We start from the raw sequence: 18,426 nt of genomic DNA on the forward strand, positions 1-18,426 counted from the left end.
TTACACTATAAGGTATTGAATTGTATCAATCACGTTTCAAACAAATTTAAACATAAATTGATGCAATTTCATATAATAATGTGAGAAAATGGAATCTCATGGTCCAATTTAAAAATCACCTCAAACTTTTTATCTTTATACAACAATCTACTCCAAGAGAGAAAGGGATATTCTAATCTTAGGAAAGAGAGGATTGGGCTAAGCCACGCAATGAGTTAGCCACTAATTAGGTACCGAACTCAAAATATTATAATACGTCGTCATCATCCAAGTGAGTCAAACTTGAGAACTCTCATTTACAAGTGAAGAACAATATCATTATATTGTAGTACTAGTTGGTAAAATTATCTTAAGCCTAAAATAATCTAAAATTTATTGCATTGTTTAAAATATAGACGAAATTTTCGATATTTCCAATCGAAATATCCGAAAAATCAAGGATTGATATAGAAAGAAAGGGTATAATGCAAACTTCTCCCCTTTTATCGGAGAGATATTGGAAAATTCATGAATATTGACGATATTTATCGATTCACTACGAAAATTTAGGTGGAATCCATTGCAGATTTCAAACTTATAAAATTTTATTTTACAAATATTTTTCTAATTTTGACTAAATTTGAATAAGTTGACATATCCACCCCAAATTAAAGCCTTCCATAATTGGAACTTGATCTCTCCATCTCCAAGTTTGTCCGCAAGTATCATTGTTCACCACCCTCAAAATTCCGAACGTATCTATATTACCGACCTAAAATTTTAAACCTTTTAATATTTTTATGGGGCTTTTGGATCTAGGTCCAAAAACTTAGGTAGTTTTGGGAACAAGTGCAGTTATCCAATTACATATTTTGATATCAATTTTGCCCCTTTAGATAAAAATATTTAAATTCTTTAATTTTTTTTATCATTTATTTAGTTTTTAAATTTTGAATATTTAAATACTCAAACTAAAATATTATCTAGTAACTACCTACTATTTATGAAGAAAACAAAACCGATATAATCTAGTAACTACCTACCTATTGTATAGGAAGAAAATGCTTTATACCTACAAAGCAGATATAATCTACCTGCAAAACAAAAATAAACTACCTATTGTATTGGAAGAAAAATGTTGGGAACCTACATGGCGGAATATAAAAATATAAATATGATATAATATACCTCTATTAAAGGAACGAATTTGGAGGGAAGAACACAAAAATATCACCCATGAAAAGAAGAGACAAAAAAGAGGAGGATTGATAAAGGGAATTGTTTGGAAGAAGGAAAAAAGGAGGGATGAAACGGACTGGGGGTTGAGGTGATTATATGGCTATAACTAATCCTACAATTAAGGGATTAGTTAAACCACAAATTATCTTATAATTAAGAAATTTTGTGTATTTACTACAATTCGTAAGCCTAAAGGGCAAATATGGTACAAATCACAAATAAACATGCATGGAATCTCAATTATTGGACCTATTTCAATGAAGTGGACTAATTCTACTAATGGCTCACAAAATTGGATCTATATCAAGTTATCCCTATTTTTATTTACTTATTTCATATATTAGTCATTGTCTCCTATTATATTAATATAAATTTAAATAAACACCTAATCAAATGTGTTGGATTGATTTTTTTTTAAGATTTTTCTCGTTTGAATTATATTATGTATTATTTGAAGATCATTTGAATTGTAGATGAGAAAAAAATTCAACAAAGGAAAAAAGATTAGTGGGATAAGGACTCATTGGGTCTTATGTGGGTAAAAGATGGACAAGTTTTGTAGTATTTAATTATTAATTCCTGATTAATAAATGTGTTATTGTTTGATATGGCATTTCGTAAAGTTTTATTTTGAATTTCCACGTTTTTATACAAATTTTCATCATTTCAAGCAATTGATAATGATAACAATATTGATATGGATATATTTATTAATATTTTTCATGAATATATATTTGTATATTAATTTTTTTTATCGATATTTATGTTTTAATAAATGTGTTTGGGGCTTTACGTGTGAAATAGCTATCGGATTGAATAATCGGATACTCCAAATTTAGTGCACCATATACCCACTTAATTATCCTCTGTAATACCTTCGTATTCACGCCACTCTCTGCTCCTGTGCGAACTCCTCAACCAAGGAATTGCTGCGCTTTCTGTCTCTCCCTCCTTCCCAACCGCTACTAGAGGCTCCGACGACGGAGGAGCCCAAGAAGGAAGAAAAGCCAGCTGGGTAGACGAAACGCAGGACTCCACAAGAGAGGAAGCCCGCACAGCCAAAACCCAATACTAAAACTGCGATATCAGATCTCGATTTCTTTTGGGTTTCTGGGTTTTCTACTTTTGAGTATTTTAATTCGCAATTTCTTTTCGGCGAGCATGCAATCTTGGTCCCAGCTCATGAACAAGCAAGGCGGGGATCCCATTCCTTAGACCAAAACGACCTCCCTTGTGGATTGTTCTAAGGATTATTCTATCATTTTTTATTCATTTTATTAACAAATTTTTTTTCTTAAAACTAATATGGAAATTGAGTTTTATAAAAAATAATAACAGTACTATTTATCTGTAAAGTATTAAACATAGTATTAAATAATCAATGTTTATTCAAGAATAATCAGTACAGTCCGAGCTACTAAAAGAGAGTAAGAAGAAAGGGAGTGGGGAGAGAGAGGGAGGGAGAGAGAGAGAGAGGGGGGAGTCCCTAACATGAAGCCCCGCCTTAGGGTTTATGGGCAAAAGTAGGAATGATGGGCGGTGCTCGACCTTTTCCCTTTCCCAGTTTTTCTCTCTTTTTCCAAATCAACCCTCCCAGAGCGGAAGTCAGCTCCCCACACCACCAGCCATCAAGTCTTTCTCGGACCATCCTTTCCGTCCTTTTTTTCCTTTCAATTTTTTCCTTTCAATTTTTTCCCTTTTACTTCCATTTTCTTAAATTAATTTATAATTTTACTAAAATTACACAAAAATACAGAAAAAAAAACAAATGAAAAAGTGATTCGAACCCAGAAAGGATTTGATACAACTTAAGATACAGTCGTAGAAAATGCCAATAAAAACACAGCAGATAATACCAAGCTGCTGCAGAAGCTACAACAACAACAACAACAATCTCCACATGTATGACTGATTGATCCAAATTTGATAGGTAATTAGCGTTTCTTTTGGTTGATCGTTTTCGTATGAGCCTTCTATTCATAAATTCGTATTATATGTCCTACTGCCCTTTCATTAGCCTTGTCATCAGACCCATTTCATCAAATGCTAAACGGATTCGATCAAGTGATTAAATAAAATACTGAAAACCCAACAAATTTTCACCTGAAAAAAAATGGGAAAATTGCAAAGTAAGCATAAATTAGGCAGAAGTCACAATAATTAATTACTATAAATGTTTCTAAAAAAATTAAAATATATAATTCAATAGGGGAATTTACAGTTCATCTGTGCTTTGCGCCGTTAGTGATAAGCACGCCTGGCAGCTCATCATTCCCTCCAACCTCCCTCCCTCTCTCTCTCATCACCTTTTCCTTTCTCTCTCTACAGTTTTCCATTTTCTTCTTCGTCTCCTGCGGCCCCCACACTCTACTCTCTTTCCTCTCAGCTTTTGTTTTTTTTTATTTTCCATCACCCTTTCTCACTTTATCAATTTTCCAGAAAATGCATATGACTTGATTTTTTTTCTGTAATTTATCGTCTTTAGATTGGATCTGGGTCTCCTCCAGTTGGGATTTTCTCGCCAAAAACCTCCAGGTATGCTCAAAATCCAAGCTTTCGATTATGGGTTTTTTACCATTTTGTAGTTTTTCAATGTTTTGCTCATTGGGGTTTTTTTTTTTTTTTTTCCTGAATTAAATGCGATAAACCCATTTAACATGTTTTGTTAATCGTAAAATTACTAGAAAAAAAAATGGGTTTTGAGTATTTTTCTATGTTCTGATGATCTGGGTTTGATCGGATTGGTGTGTTGTGATTGAATGTCACTGATCCAAGAGAAATCACCGTGTTTTGTTGCTTAATTTCAGCTGAGATTTTTAATTTTTGCACTTGTTTAAATAATATTTTCCATGATTTTTAGAGCTAAATATTCTAATTTAGTGGTCCCGAAATTTGAAACCTGGAACTCGTAGTATATCTCCGTCATGGTCTTAGAATTTTAATTTTTTCGTTTCTGAGTATCAGTGAAGTTATTTCACTCCTTTCGTTTTCGCTGCCATGACTCTTGTGAATGTGAATGCGTGCGGGTGCATGTGAGGCCGCACATGAGTGTGTGTGTGTTAAAATGTGACCTGTGTGGGAAATGGGAATTGCTTCTCTGCCTCTGTCTATTTTCATTAATGGTTCACTTGCACTTTTTGTCTGTGTTATTCGAAATGCTTTCTGGGTTTTCAATAACCAGTTTTGCTTCATTTTTGAATTTTCCATTGTCCTCTTTGTTCAGTTAAATATCGTTTATTTTCTATGTACCTTTCTCCTTTCGCTATATTAAGTATTTATTTAGTGCATTTGGCCTGCAGAAGTAGTTTTAGTAGGATTGGACAGAAAAAATTGTGAATAACTAGACTAAAATCTTCCAGTAGGATGTTATGCATTTTGGTTGGAGCTGCATTGTGTGAAGCTTTATAGTCTTTGACGTTAAGGACTGTACCTATGTAGCGAGCATTCTGTACTAATCCTGCTAAAATTTCAGTGCATTCCTAACTGTTTGAATAAACCAAGCCATAATGTTGCATCCACATGTATATGATGACAATCTTTGTTGACTCTATGGTAACTTTCATGTTGTAGTAATCAGTATGTGTTCATTTTGTCTTTGTATGGATAAACTTTGTTCAGTGCTTCACCAAACAAATAACTGACAATTATTTCTGAAATGTGGATTGTCCCTATCTACTAGAATAATTCGCAAGGGGTACCGAATTGTATCTGAATTTTTAGGTAATCAATCATTTCATTTGTATGCTCTTTTGTAGTGCTAAATTGTTTGAGGCGGCTTTGACGCCAACCTTCTTGCCAAGTTGTGGATAAGTTAATAGATACAGCTGCAAGAACATAATGGCTGTTTCCATGAGAGATTTGGATCCAGCTTTCCAGGGAGCTGGACAAAAGGCGTATCCTTTATCTCATGAAATATTCAGCTTCTTTACAATTTTTGACATATGTCTTTCTGATGTAGGTTTCTGATCAATGCAGTGTTTGCAATTTATGAAGGAAACCAAACATAAAGGCAGCAACTGTTACCATAGTGTTGCTGCTGATCTATTTCTGCTCTTTTAAGTTTGGATTTGTATGTTTTTTATGTTATCTCCTTGAAAATGTATAGTGGACTTGAAATATGGCGCATTGAAAACTTTCGTCCTGCTCCTGTCCCAAAATCCTCTCATGGAAAGTTTTTTATGGGGGACTCTTATGTGATCCTGAAAGTAAGTAAATAGATGTAATCAAACTCATTTCTCATGTACCAATATATTTTAATCACTCTTAGTTGTATACTGCAACCTCCAGAAGCTTTCTTTGTGATTGCTGGTTTCCCTAAACATTTAAAACCATACCTTGTCTTTGTTGTGATGTGAGCCACATGACAAGTTTTTTTTGTGAAATATGAGTTAATCAAATGATTTTAGTATTCTGGATATTCAGTCTGTTATATTTTGCGTTAAGCTTCTGTTTTGTGTGTTTTCAGACTTTGACTAACTTATGAGTTGATTAACTTCCTATTCAGACAACAGCCTCAAAAAGTGGTGCTTTGCGGCATGAAATCCATTATTGGCTTGGCAAGGATACTTCTCAGGTAAACTCTACAATTTACGCTATCGAAGTTATTATCTGATTTTGAATTCTCAGCATATCTTTCTGACATGGGGATATGTTAAAACAGGATGAAGCTGGAGCTGCAGCCATCAAAACAGTTGAATTAGATGCAACCCTTGGGGGACGTGCTGTCCAGTATCGTGAAGTACAGGGTCATGAAACTGCCAAGTTCCTATCTTTTTTCAAACCATGTATCATACCTCAAGAGGGTGGAGTTGCATCTGGGTTCAAACATGCTGTGGCTGAAGAACACAAGATACGATTGTTTGTGTGCAAAGGAAAACATGTTGTCCATGTCAAAGAGGCAAGTCTATATGCATATGTTCTCTGCTGATGATGAATAAGACTTGATCTGCATAACACATGCATGGTCACATACATACATGTATATGTGCAAGTTGTGTACGTATTTAACGCATACATATTACAGGTTGCTTTTGCTCGATCTTCACTCAGCCATGATGACATTTTTATTTTGGATACAAAGTCTAAAATTTTTCAATTTAATGGTTCGAACTCATCTATTCAAGAAAGAGCTAAGGCGTTAGAAGTTGTCCAGTACATTAAAGACACATATCATGATGGGAAATGTGAGATAGCTTCCATTGGTAAGTCAAATTATATAGTGGAAAGTTCAATGTTGATATTTAACCATCATATTCGGTCTCACTGAGTCAATCTACTTATGTAGAGGATGGAAAGTTGATGGCTGATGCTGAAAGTGGAGAATTTTGGGGTTTATTTGGTGGTTTTGCTCCACTTCCAAGGAAAACAGCCACCGATGAGGACAAAAGTTTTGATTCTTATCCTACGAAGCTTCTTTGGTAATTTTCCATCTAATTTGACCCCTTTCTTTGGTATGTTACTTCATAGTCATACATATTCATAAGTGTACTTGTGCATGTAGTCATCCATTTCTTTTCTTTCCAACTCTTTGACCATTTGAAAAATCTATTCATTTTCGCTTCTTTTGGACAAAAACAGAAATCAGATACTTGCAGCATTGTCTGCAATAATGATAACTTCGTTTAGTATAGTGAAGTTTCATTTGTGATTATGAATTATGAGATCCAACGATATTGTAGTTCTGACAGAAAGATATTTTCCTTTTTAAGTGTTGAGAAGGGACAGGCAGAACCAGTTGAGGGTGATGCTTTAACGAGGGATTTGCTAGACACAAATAAGTGCTATCTTCTAGATTGTGGGTTGGAAGTGTTTGTTTGGATGGGGAGAAATACATCTCTTGATGAAAGAAGGAGTGCCAGTGGAGCTGCAGAAGTACTATCATTGCCTTTTCTTTTTCCATCTATCATCAACATTGCATCTTGATGTATGTCCTCAGTAACCCTTGTTTTCTGTCAATTTCACCATGTAGGAGTTAGTTCATGGTCCTGATCGATCGAAATCCCACATAATTCGTGTAATTGAGGGCTTTGAGACAGTAATGTTTAGGTCTAAATTCGATTCATGGCCCCAAACAGCTGATGTAGCTGTGTCAGAAGATGGTAGGGGCAAGGTTGCAGGTCAGTCATTGAACTGTTTTGCTTCTGATTTTTCTTCTTCTTTTTCTTTTTCTTGTTCTTGCTTGCAACATATATTGTTCTTATGATCATAACCAAGAAAAATCTCACTTCTGCTGTTTCTCATTCTTTCTGCAGCACTCTTAAAGCGTCAAGGGGTTAATGTGAAGGGTCTGTTGAAAGCTGATCCTGTAAAAGAAGAACCTCAACCATACATTGATTGCACAGGAAACTTGCAGGTGCTGTATATCTGTATCTATTGCACTTTTTGATGTTTCTCATAGTTTTCTGGCTCCTTTGGTAACCATTCTTATGTAGCAGTGGTAGTACTTGTTTGTTAGTTCAACTCTTTATGGAAAAGTTTCCTTTGAACCAAGAACCTCTTTTGTTAACACAAACTCCACAAAGCTGGTTGACTGCACTCTTTTTGTCTTTCTTTTCAAAATTGTTAAAAAGGAAGATATAAAAGTTGTCTATGTATACGAGGAAGCTATAAAAGAAGGCTTCAGAACCAATTCATAAATTGTATGGAAATACCACTAACTTGGTTAACCTAATATTTAGTTTTGAATTCTAACCATAAAACTAAGGGGTTTTAACATTCTACAAGAACCATCTCTGACTGATCACAAATGAGGTCTCAGGGAAACATGAACATTCATTTGGAAATTCTATGTTTTGCTTTTCCTGTAGTTCCATATTACTGTTGCTATATTTATTCATTATTTAGAAATGCTTTTTAGGTTTTGAGAAGTGCATATTTGATGAATCGTAAAACCTTAACCCCACGCAGAAGGAACTGAGCTAGATATGTGAAAATAAACCTCATGTCCACTTTTTTGTTATGCAATCAGCAATCTTGCTAATGGAATATCATGTTTTGGCAGGTTTGGCGTGTGAATGGCCAGGAAAAGATTAGCCTTCAATCTTCTGATCAATCAAAATTTTACAGTGGAGATTGCTATATTTTCCATTATGCATATCCAGGAGAGGATAAAGAGGAACATCTTATAGGAACATGGTTTGGAAAGCAAAGCGTTGAGGTAATAATTTACCAAGCATCTTGTTAATCTTGACACCGTGCTCAGAATATCATAAACTATTGAAAGGCTTTACAACAATTCCCTTAAAAAGTCCAGGGACCTTGAAAGATGTCTTCTGTTTAATTTAATTAGTACAGAGATCAGGCATTTTCAACCTAAATCAGATTGCTTCCAAAACTTTAGTATTTTCTGGCAATGTGATTGATGGTCTGGCATGGACTTGCAATGTGACATATTTCCGAGATTAGGGAGATGTATATTTGTTCGTAGAGTTTAGCCGAAGGCTTACTAAATATGAGTACTAAATAAGATCTTATACTCAAAACAGGAAGAAAGAGCATCAGCTATTTCACTAGCAAGCAAGATGGTTGAGTCAATGAAGTTTCTTGCTGCCCAGGTAGTTTTCCTTCAACTAAAGATGCCATTGATACACTGATGTAATTGAATGTCCTTATTTCTTTGTTGCTTACTGATGATATTTTGTCCCTAATTTGTAGGCTCGTATCTATGAAGGAAATGAACCAATTCAGTTCTATTCAATCTTCCAAAGCATAATTGTTTTGAAGGTTTGTGAATTCTATGCCACCATGGGGGAAATTATTTTGAAGTAAAAGAAAAGAAAGAAAGTTATTGTAATCATCATTAGATCATAATTGCATGTTTTCAAATTACCACAACATGGACTATGTGAATTCTATCAGGGTGGTCTCAGTGATGGATACAAAAGTTATGTTGTGGAGAAAGAAGTTCCAGATGAGACATATCAAGAAGATGGTGTTGCATTATTTCGTGTTCAGGGATCTGGACCTGATAATATGCAAGCAATACAAGTTGACGCAGTAAGTCTCTTCTTTCTTTCTTTCTTTCTTTTCTCTCCTGGTTCTGTTAGCAGAAGGATACCTATAGAAGGTAGACCTGTATATTTCTGTCATGTATTTGGAAGTTATGTTAACAATCATCCCTTCTTTCCTTTTCCTCTTAATCCCTTCCATCAGGTTGCATCATCTTTGAATTCCTCATACTGTTATATATTACATAGTGGCTCAACTGTCTTTACCTGGTCTGGAAGCCTCACAAACTCAGATGATCAGGAACTTGTTGAGAGGCAGCTCGATTTAATAAAGGTTATCCTCTATGTTTTCTTTTAGCTATAGAAAGTGCTATAGAAGATAGACCTTTCTAGGTGAGATATTTATTTGTATATATCTCTAACAGTAGAAAGGCTGGCCCCTCTTGTGACATGCATCGTTGCATGTATACCATTTGTATAAATATTGTCATCCTACTCACAGGTGAACTACACTAATGTCGATTTGGCTGATTCAACTTCTAACATTTTATTTCACGAGGGTGCTTTCGATTCTTTTATTGAACATCTGTTTTGTGTGTGAAGGGGTCCTTATAATGTATGTTTTTTAAGTGGGATCATCTACTTATTAATCTCATTCTTACATTGTCTCAATTGTCTACAGCCGGATCTTCAGTCGAAAACGCAAAAGGAAAATTCCGAGTCTGAACAGTTTTGGGAGTTGTTAGGAGGAAAGACCGAGTATCCCAGCCAAAAGATTATACGATCTTCCGAAAGTGACCCTCACCTATTTTCTTGCACCTTCTCGAATGGTATGAAACTTATCTGAGCTAGATGATAAAATTTTCATATCTGGTATTTTTCTATTTTCAGTTTTGTTTAAACCTTGAAGTTTTTGACCTTTTTCTCCCCTTTCTGTTGTTCTGACTATGACCACGCTGCACATCGAACTTCAGGAAATTTGAAGGTACATAATTCGGTTTATCGTTTCTAATCCATGATAAGATTTTTACCACCTGCAAAAGTAGGGATAAAAACACTTGTGCAAGAGTAAAAAGTTATCGTAGTATGGTATAGGAACTCAAGCAAAGTCGTTTTCCACAAGGATTGAATGAATAATTTGTATTTAAAACCAACTCTTAATTAATTATTCAAAACAAAGTTTGGAAAATGTTGATTTTGTGATTAAAATATTAAAAACGAATTTAAAATTAAAAACAGTTAAATAAATCAACAAAGTAAAGAAAACAATAGTAAACGGTTTTGAAAATCAATTTGTAAAAGCCTAGGGTTTCACCATCACCCTAACATTCCTATGTAACTTTACCAATTACTTATGAATTACAAATGAAACTTTGAAGGTTAGGGTTTCCTAATGCATATTCTCCTCGTGATATTAAGCAAGAGCGTGTATCGAACATGCAATCCATCTGTGATATTCAGATCAAATATGAACATGCAAGACTCATTGAGTTTTGTGAAAACCCTTTGAAAAACCATGCAACCCCTAAGAGGGTGATATTCGCCTTAGTTGAAATTGCAATTATTAACCACAAGAAGCAATACTCAATTCGCCAGTGATATTCCAACCTAATAGCATCCGATTACTTATCTAAACATCCTAATGGTAGCTAAGCATTAAGACATAGAGACAGTTTAAACACAGTGATTAATAATTCAAATTATGCATGCATAATGTCATAAACAATTAAATAAAGATTACTTATTCATGCTAAGGCTCATGGCCTAGCCCTAGAAAACGGAAATTAGTTACGAACAACCATAAAACAAAAGGAATTTTATTGAAATAGAAAAAGGATAGAAAACACCTTGAAAGAAAAATACAAATCATCAAACCCTAGCCAACTTCTCCCAATTAGTGTGTGTGTTTCCCTGTCATGGCTAAATAGCCTTATTTATACTAGGCTTTTTATATTAGCACCCCACAAAATGTTGAATGCACCCCACATTAAAATTTAATATTAAATATTATTTACCCTACTATGCAATGACAATTTTGACCTTATTCGGTTAAAAAAAATAATATTTCTATATACACCCCAAACCACTTTTAACGTATTATTTATCTTTTTCAACTATCAAAGCCCCTCTAATCCTCCATTGTTGAACAAAACCCTAACCAATGAAACTACAAACATATTGATTGAGAAAAATTATTTTTGAAAAATGAAACATGAAATCGATGTTTCGGAAGCTTCACATGAGGTAAGACTTCATATTTTTTATTGTTTTAGTGATTTTGACGACATCGATAATTATTTAATCTTGCTTTTGATGCGTTATTCAAGCTTCTATGTTCGTATTCATCTTTTAGGGATTACATGAAGAATTAAATTCCTAAAATTACCATCAAATATTAGAAACAAATGACAAGGGTTTTAATGGTGGAATTGAAAACAGCACACATATGCTTTAAATCCCAAGCAGCATCTTTTGTCGAAATTTTAGTTGGCATTTTTTGTCCAAATTAAAAGCTTCATAAGATTTGAGAAATGTGGGGTGTATAGAAAATATGGGGTGTTAATATAATACCTTTATACTAATGTGGGGTGTGAGGGTATTATGGGGAAATATGGCATGCAGAATATGTAATGTGTATATTAAGAATGTGAGGTGTGAGGGTGTTATGGGGAAATATGGGGGGTGCATTAAGATAATTTTTAATTGAAAAAGCAAATATGGGGTGTATTAAGTATGTGGGGTTTATTCAACAATTTGTGGGTGTTAATATAATACCTTTATACTAATGCAAAATAAAACTCTACCTAGAAAAGGTCTTAGAATAAAACTAGGAAACATAATAAAATAATAAACTAGCAAATAAAAGGTTTCCTATTTGAACTGAAATTCGGACTTCTTAGAAAATCAGACTTTTGACCGACCAAATCAACTCCGATTGGTCCCCAAAAGGTCTCTTTTGAAAGCTTAAGTCGTCCCCCAACAAATTCTTGGAAGGAATTTTCCTCAAAATATGCCATCTTGACCTCCAAAATACCCAAAACATCCAAAAACGTCAATCTGGGAAAACAGCGCACTGGGCCTTTATTTCATTGCCACGGTCAAAATGCTGAGTAGAAAAATTTGAAACTTTGATACAATCAACTTGAAAGACTCATGAACATCTCCGATTGAAATCACTACAAAATTCGTCCGTTTGATTACTTTATGCTCAAGAGGAAGTCGAATGTGCTACATTAGAAATATAATTCAAAGTATCAAAATCTCACCAAAATAATCAATAAATTAATACTAGGATTAGGGTAAAATATATAGTATAAAGGTGAATCATCAATCCACAACATGAATGTTAGACTATGCAAGATGCATGATCTTTTCAGTTATATGTATTATGAAGTACAGGAATTTTTTGAACGATTTTTTATGCTATTGTTTCATGGACGTATTTTTTTGTATTATGTCGTAACCTTATGATTTGATACTGCTTCTTAAAAAGCAGCCTTTTCAGAAACCTAAGAACATGACATTCTTGTGCCCCTGTTTCAGACATTCATTGGGATACTAATACTTTCAAAAAGTTTTGCTTCAGTTACTTGAGAAAAGTTAAAAAGGGTTGTAATCGAAACAAAATAAAGTTATAAAGGGTTGTGTTTTGCATTTCTAGCATGATAAATCAACATGGTTAATTTTCGATCTTTCGTGCTCGCATACTATCGAATTTAGTGTATTGCACACATTAGTCAAAAACCAAAAAAAAAAAATATTCAGTTCATCCCTTTGTTTAGGTTTCTGGGAGTTGACATGTCTGACACCTGGTTTTATCTACACATGATAGTTGATAGTTCTGTCTATGTCCGTAAATCATAGCTTAAACAGATTATGAACCTCAAGAATGAGGTGATTAAAATATTCAACTTGCATGAAATACTGAGATTTCTTGCATCAACTGATCAAAGTTATGGAACCTTACTTTGGATTTATCTTTGCACACAGCTTTAAACTGAAGTCATTGTTGCAGGTAGTAGAGATATACAACTTCACCCAGGATGATTTGATGACTGAAGATATATTCATCTTGGATTGTCACTCAGACATCTTCATTTGGGTCGGCCAACAGGTCAAATCCAAGGATAGGATGCAGGCTTTAACTATTGGGGAGGTACGACTTTTTGTTCACATGCTAGTATTTATATATCAAATCAAAATGTCTTTTTTCCCTTCAGTCTGATGTGCACTGTCCACCGTGAAATAGAAACTCTTAAATCTATATACTGAAACTTCTAATATTGCTCCACACGATTATTTACCTGAATAATTTTGTAATCTGACTTGAGATTGTAATATTAGTACAACTGTGTCAACCGTCCTTTAAGATACATGTCACTCACTTTGAAATTTTATTGACTTTCAGTAGAAACTTAATCTGAGTGTTATGTTTCTCATATTGGCTAACAATTGTCATTATGTGAACTATCTTTAAGACTTTCTAATGTTACTATTTCTTGGCAATTTTGACTTTTGACAGAAATTTCTTGAGCATGATTTTTTAATGGAAAAATTATCTCGTGAAGCTTCAGTATTTATTGTCATGGAAGGAAGTGAGCCACCTTTCTTCACACGCTTCTTCATTTGGGACTCTGCAATATCTGCTGTGAGTCCTATAATCATTATCAAGTTGTCACCACAATTGGAGATCTTTTCGAGAATCTGATTGTCCTTATGTTCTTGGTACAGATGCATGGGAACTCTTTCCAAAGGAAGCTTACTATACTGAAAAATGGGGGTACTCCAACTCTAGATGTAAGCCGTCTTTTGTAGTATTGATTGCATTAGAAGTTGATCGTGAGTAATCTTATGAGTTTGTTCACTTCTATACTTATTTTGAATTTTCTATGGCATACCTGATCGAAATTTTTTTAAAGTTTCATTAAGTCTATGAGATATTGACTACAACCCCAAATTCAGTGGACGATCTCCCATATCTTGTAGTGAGATATTACATGGAGAATATTATATCAATATGTATTGGTTTTTGGTGTTTTGTTTGGCTTCAGTTCTAAGTAAATATTGACGATCTCCCATGATTGTCTCACAAATTCAAAGAATGTGTAAAACTTGGGACATTAAGTTCTCCGTGTCTGTAAAGTTTTGTGCGCTTGACATCTGATCTGATAAAATCCCTTCAAAACATAGCTGTAGCACCTTTCCAGAGCAACCTGAAAGGCCAAATTAAGTTGACTAAGTACCACATATCTCCTCGTATTTGCGTAAGAGCCATCCCATTTGGTGGTTCTATTTAGGGTGGGTTAGGACGCTCAAATGTGTATGCCGGAGTTGCTAGCCACGGTGTTTGTGTGTTATAAATTTCTGTATGCAAGTTTAGTCACAATTTACTTTTTTATAGGTAAAAAGTTGTATTTAACAGGTGTAATCCAAGTGCACAGGAAGTAAATAGGAAAGAAAGATTAGTGTTCATAATATTAGTCAACCATCAATACTCGCACATTGTTGAGATCTTTGTGGTTAATGCAAGTGTGGCACTACTACATTTTGACTGTACACATGCAACTTGTCGCATCTTGTTTTCAGATTAATACGTATATTATTTATTGCCTGATTAATTATCTGATGCTTAACTAGAAACCAAAACGGAGAGCACCAGTATCTTATGGTGGAAGGTCTAGTGTACCAGATAAATCACAGCGTTCCAGAAGCATGTCTTTCAGCCCCGATCGAGTTCGTGTGAGGGGTAGATCTCCAGCTTTTAATGCACTGGCTGCTACTTTTGAGAATGCTAATGCACGAAACCTTTCAACTCCACCTCCAATGGTCAGAAAGCTGTACCCCAAATCTGTGACTCCAGATTCATCAAAATTGGCTTCAAAATCATCAGCTATAGCAGCACTCACTGCTAGCTTCGAGAAAACAGGACCAGCAAGAGAATCTAATATACCAAGATCACCGAAAGGTAAGTATTGGTTAAGCTCCCTCCTTCACACTAAAAATTGAAGCACTCAGTTCCTTAAGAGGTACTTAATTTGAAGCATTCTTTTCCATGGCTGCAGTGAGCCCAGAGCCCCCCAAACCAAAACAACAGGAAACGAATAACAAGGAGAATTCTGTGAGCAGTGAACTAGAATCCCTCACCATAGAGGAAGATGTGAAGGAGGGTGAAGCAGAAGATGAGAACCTCCCAGTTTACCCATATGAACGCCTTAAAACAACATCACAAGATCCTGTTACAGATATTGATGTGACGAAGCGAGAGGTAACATACTGGAATTCCATATAATGATTATAGCATCATAAGCATACATATTCGATTCCAACCTTATATATGTGTGTTTGGCACAAGCAGATTTACTTGTCAGCAGAGGAGTTCAGGGAGCATTTCGGGATGGCAAAGGATGCTTTCCATAAGTTTCCCAAGTGGAAACAGAACAAGCTTAAAATGGCCCTTCAATTGTTTTGAATATCTTCGTACTCTTCATTTTCTTCAGCTTGCTGCAGTTTATGTTGCATGAGTCGGAATGCTTGCCCACCAACTGTACATAATCTTTCCTTACAAAAACTACAGTTTGATTTTCGTTTAATTCTAACCAAGGAAGCATTCTGATTAACGTTTTGCTTTCTTTCTTCCTACAGTGGGGGAACACAATTTCTCAGGAGGGAAAGGGACAGCATCAGTGCATTTTTAGCTGCTCCAAAGAAGCTAGTTTTCATGATTGGACAGAAACAAACGATTTTTTTTCTTCTGTGTTTCCCCTCGTCGGCATTTTGAGTTGGTGTGAATGTCTAGGTTTGCATTTTGGTTAGTTAGTTCTTGGTATTCTTTGTGGTGACGGGTTTGTTGTGAGCTTTGCATTTGGTCAGTCAGTTTTCAATTTATTATTCAAAAATCGAAAATCTTTTTTTCGTTTGACCGGGGTTCGGAATTGATTTTGGTAGAGAAAATTAGGGGGCTTGCATATGCGTACTTAGGTTGTTTTGATATGAGAGGATGGGAAAAGTGTGTACAGCGGAGTGTAAAAACCAATTCGCTCCTGTTTTGAGTTTGACAATAAAAGTGTGATTTTTGCCCTTCTCCTTCCCTCCCCTCCTCCCCATTTATGAATTATCATTTATCTTTCTTTTTCTCGACTTCCATATCCATTTAAATAATGAACTTGAAGAGGGAGACCTTAAAATGATTTGGTTCCAAAACTCAACCCATTGTTTATTTTATTTTTGAGATGCTAAGCAAGGGAGATGAAAGCTGGGGATGGAGAATCACGTTGGTGGGTTGAGATCAGGGCTCCGAGAGAGGGTGGACGATATGAGGAGATGGTGACCAGGAAAAACAAAACAAAGGGAGAGAGGGTGGACTTCGGGAGATCATGCCGGCCATGTTGTCGCCGGTGGTGAGTGACGACGGGGAAAGTGACAGTTTCTCGAGAGAAGCAAGGAGGAGCTTTCTCCCCTTAAACCTCGCAGGTTAAGAAATATGCGCATTAATTATGAACAAATTGTAACATCATGTAACAGTTTAAGAGCATCTCCAATAGTTTAGCTAAATGAGGCCTTTTGGTTACTTCAACAAAAATGTAAAAAAACCAAGCTTCAATAGGCTTACCTAAATGACTAGCTATCTTAACTTTGTGAATGTTAATTAGCTAAATTTAGCCAGGGGAAAAGAGAGTTAAATTCTTGCTAAACAATAAAAATTATAAAATTGCATTGTTGATGGGCTTCAAGAGAAGAAAAATGGCTTGGATTATTAAGTTTAGGAAAAATTAATATTAAAGTATTTTAACTTAATCTCTAGTATTGTTTGAAGTTGCTAGCCAAATTAACATTTCAATCATTTAGATAGCTACAATTGAAGAAAGTTGGCAATATAAGAGTAGAGCAACATCTTATAAGTCTTTGCAATGTTTCTTTTTTCACCGATGTGAAATTCTTTTACCTTCACATCATCACACGCTCCCTCATATGTGGTGAATTTTCAAGCCAAACACATAGACAACACGAATTAGGTGACATGGAGGGCTATTGAGTTTCACACGTGGGACAACCTGCTCTGATACTATGAAAAAAATTTGAGTTTCTACTATAAAATCAATTAGCAATATGTAGAGTTGCCCTACCTTTTATAAGTTTTTGCACGATTTCTCCTTTCACACGTACTCCACGTCACAAAAAATCCTGCACCCATGAGCAGGCATTTGAAGATATAAAAGTAAAAAGGTCCCACCTTACAAAGACTTGTTAAGAGTTGAGCTACTTCCCATGGTAAAATCTCAACTTACCAAAGGAGGTGTCAAATTTTAAATATCAAAATGATATTTGATGGCTTATGTGCCAATTTGACATTTTGTACAATATTTTGCTTCACCCTATATGTTAAATAATAATGTCTTTTTATTTTTATTTTTTTTATGCAAAGAAATTCATTAAAGCACGAAACCTCTAGTACAACCGTTTCCAATACAATCAAAATTAAAGGCAGGAAGAGCAACATCAAGTAAACAAAAACCCCAATAATGAGGATTCGAGAAGGAGAGACCGAGGTGAGCTAAAGCATCGACAACAAAGTTTGCCTTCTTGAAAATGTACTTCCAATCAACATGACTAAAAGACAAAGCTAGGATATGAATATCATTGATTATAGAGTTGTCTCTACAAGGAATCCCCCAGTGACCCTGCACAACTTCAATGATGAGTTTAGAGTCCCCCTCCACAATCACTTTGGTGAAACCCTTGCGCCTAGCATACTGGAGACATTCTCGCAAACTCATCGCTTCTGCTACCAAAAAAGTAGCGCCATCAAGGTTAAGAACCCCTGCCCTAATCACCTGTGAATTATTGTTACGGAGCACAAAGGCAGCAGTAGCACGATTATTTGAAACTAAACCATCAAAATTGAGTTTAATCACATCATACCAATCAGGATGATGCCATTTAATAAGGGAAGAGATAGGTAAAGCCTCATTGGAGTCACACTTCCCATTAGCCTTGAAAAAAGCCAAACCAACACTACTGACGATAAAAACACAACGCGTCAGGACCGGGGGCACACTTCTGAACACCAAATTATTTCTTTCCATCCATATTTGCCAACAGTTCAGAATTACTTTACTAAGATCAGAAAGGCCATCTTTATCATTAGAACTTAAGGATTCCATCCACTCAAAAAAATTATCATTAGTACTTATGTTTAGACCTGTAAATGGGTTGGGTTTACTAGGTTTGGGTCAGGTTCAACCCGACCCATTAATTTAACGAG

The 18,426-nt window shown here is 35.1% G+C and overlaps 1 protein-coding gene across 1 annotated transcript; it reads left to right on the forward strand.

Annotated features, from left to right (window-relative positions):
* Positions 1-2,918: 2,918 nt before the first annotated feature.
* LOC137731620 (villin-4-like) lies at positions 2,919-16,252 on the forward strand. The gene is made up of 25 exons (XM_068470779.1): positions 2,919-3,148; positions 3,704-3,753; positions 4,974-5,111; positions 5,324-5,423; positions 5,723-5,791; positions 5,879-6,115; positions 6,242-6,419; positions 6,503-6,635; positions 6,927-7,089; positions 7,187-7,334; positions 7,470-7,570; positions 8,219-8,374; positions 8,703-8,771; positions 8,872-8,940; positions 9,076-9,213; positions 9,370-9,498; positions 9,847-9,994; positions 10,139-10,149; positions 13,180-13,320; positions 13,687-13,812; positions 13,896-13,961; positions 14,802-15,129; positions 15,227-15,429; positions 15,520-15,708; positions 15,807-16,252. The coding sequence occupies exons 3-24, from the start codon at positions 5,056-5,058 to the stop codon at positions 15,631-15,633; spliced, it is 2,883 nt and encodes a 960-aa protein (XP_068326880.1). The 5' UTR covers positions 2,919-3,148; positions 3,704-3,753; positions 4,974-5,055; the 3' UTR covers positions 15,634-15,708; positions 15,807-16,252.
* The last annotated feature ends 2,174 nt before the right edge of the window (positions 16,253-18,426 follow it).

The sequence above is a fragment of the Pyrus communis genome, chromosome 4 (assembly GCF_963583255.1).
Source record: "Pyrus communis chromosome 4, drPyrComm1.1, whole genome shotgun sequence".
NCBI lineage: Eukaryota > Viridiplantae > Streptophyta > Magnoliopsida > Rosales > Rosaceae > Pyrus > Pyrus communis.

Excerpts from the sequence above, each read along its gene's own strand:
- LOC137731620 (XM_068470779.1), top strand. The coding sequence starts at position 5,056 with ATGGCTGTTTCCATGAGAGATTTGGATCCAGCTTTCCAGGGAGCTGGA. Across the intron at positions 7,335-7,469 it reads TGGTAGGGGCAAGGTTGCAG|CACTCTTAAAGCGTCAAGGG; the intron begins GTCAGTCATTGA and ends TTCTTTCTGCAG. Across the intron at positions 13,962-14,801 it reads GGGGTACTCCAACTCTAGAT|AAACCAAAACGGAGAGCACC; the intron begins GTAAGCCGTCTT and ends ATGCTTAACTAG.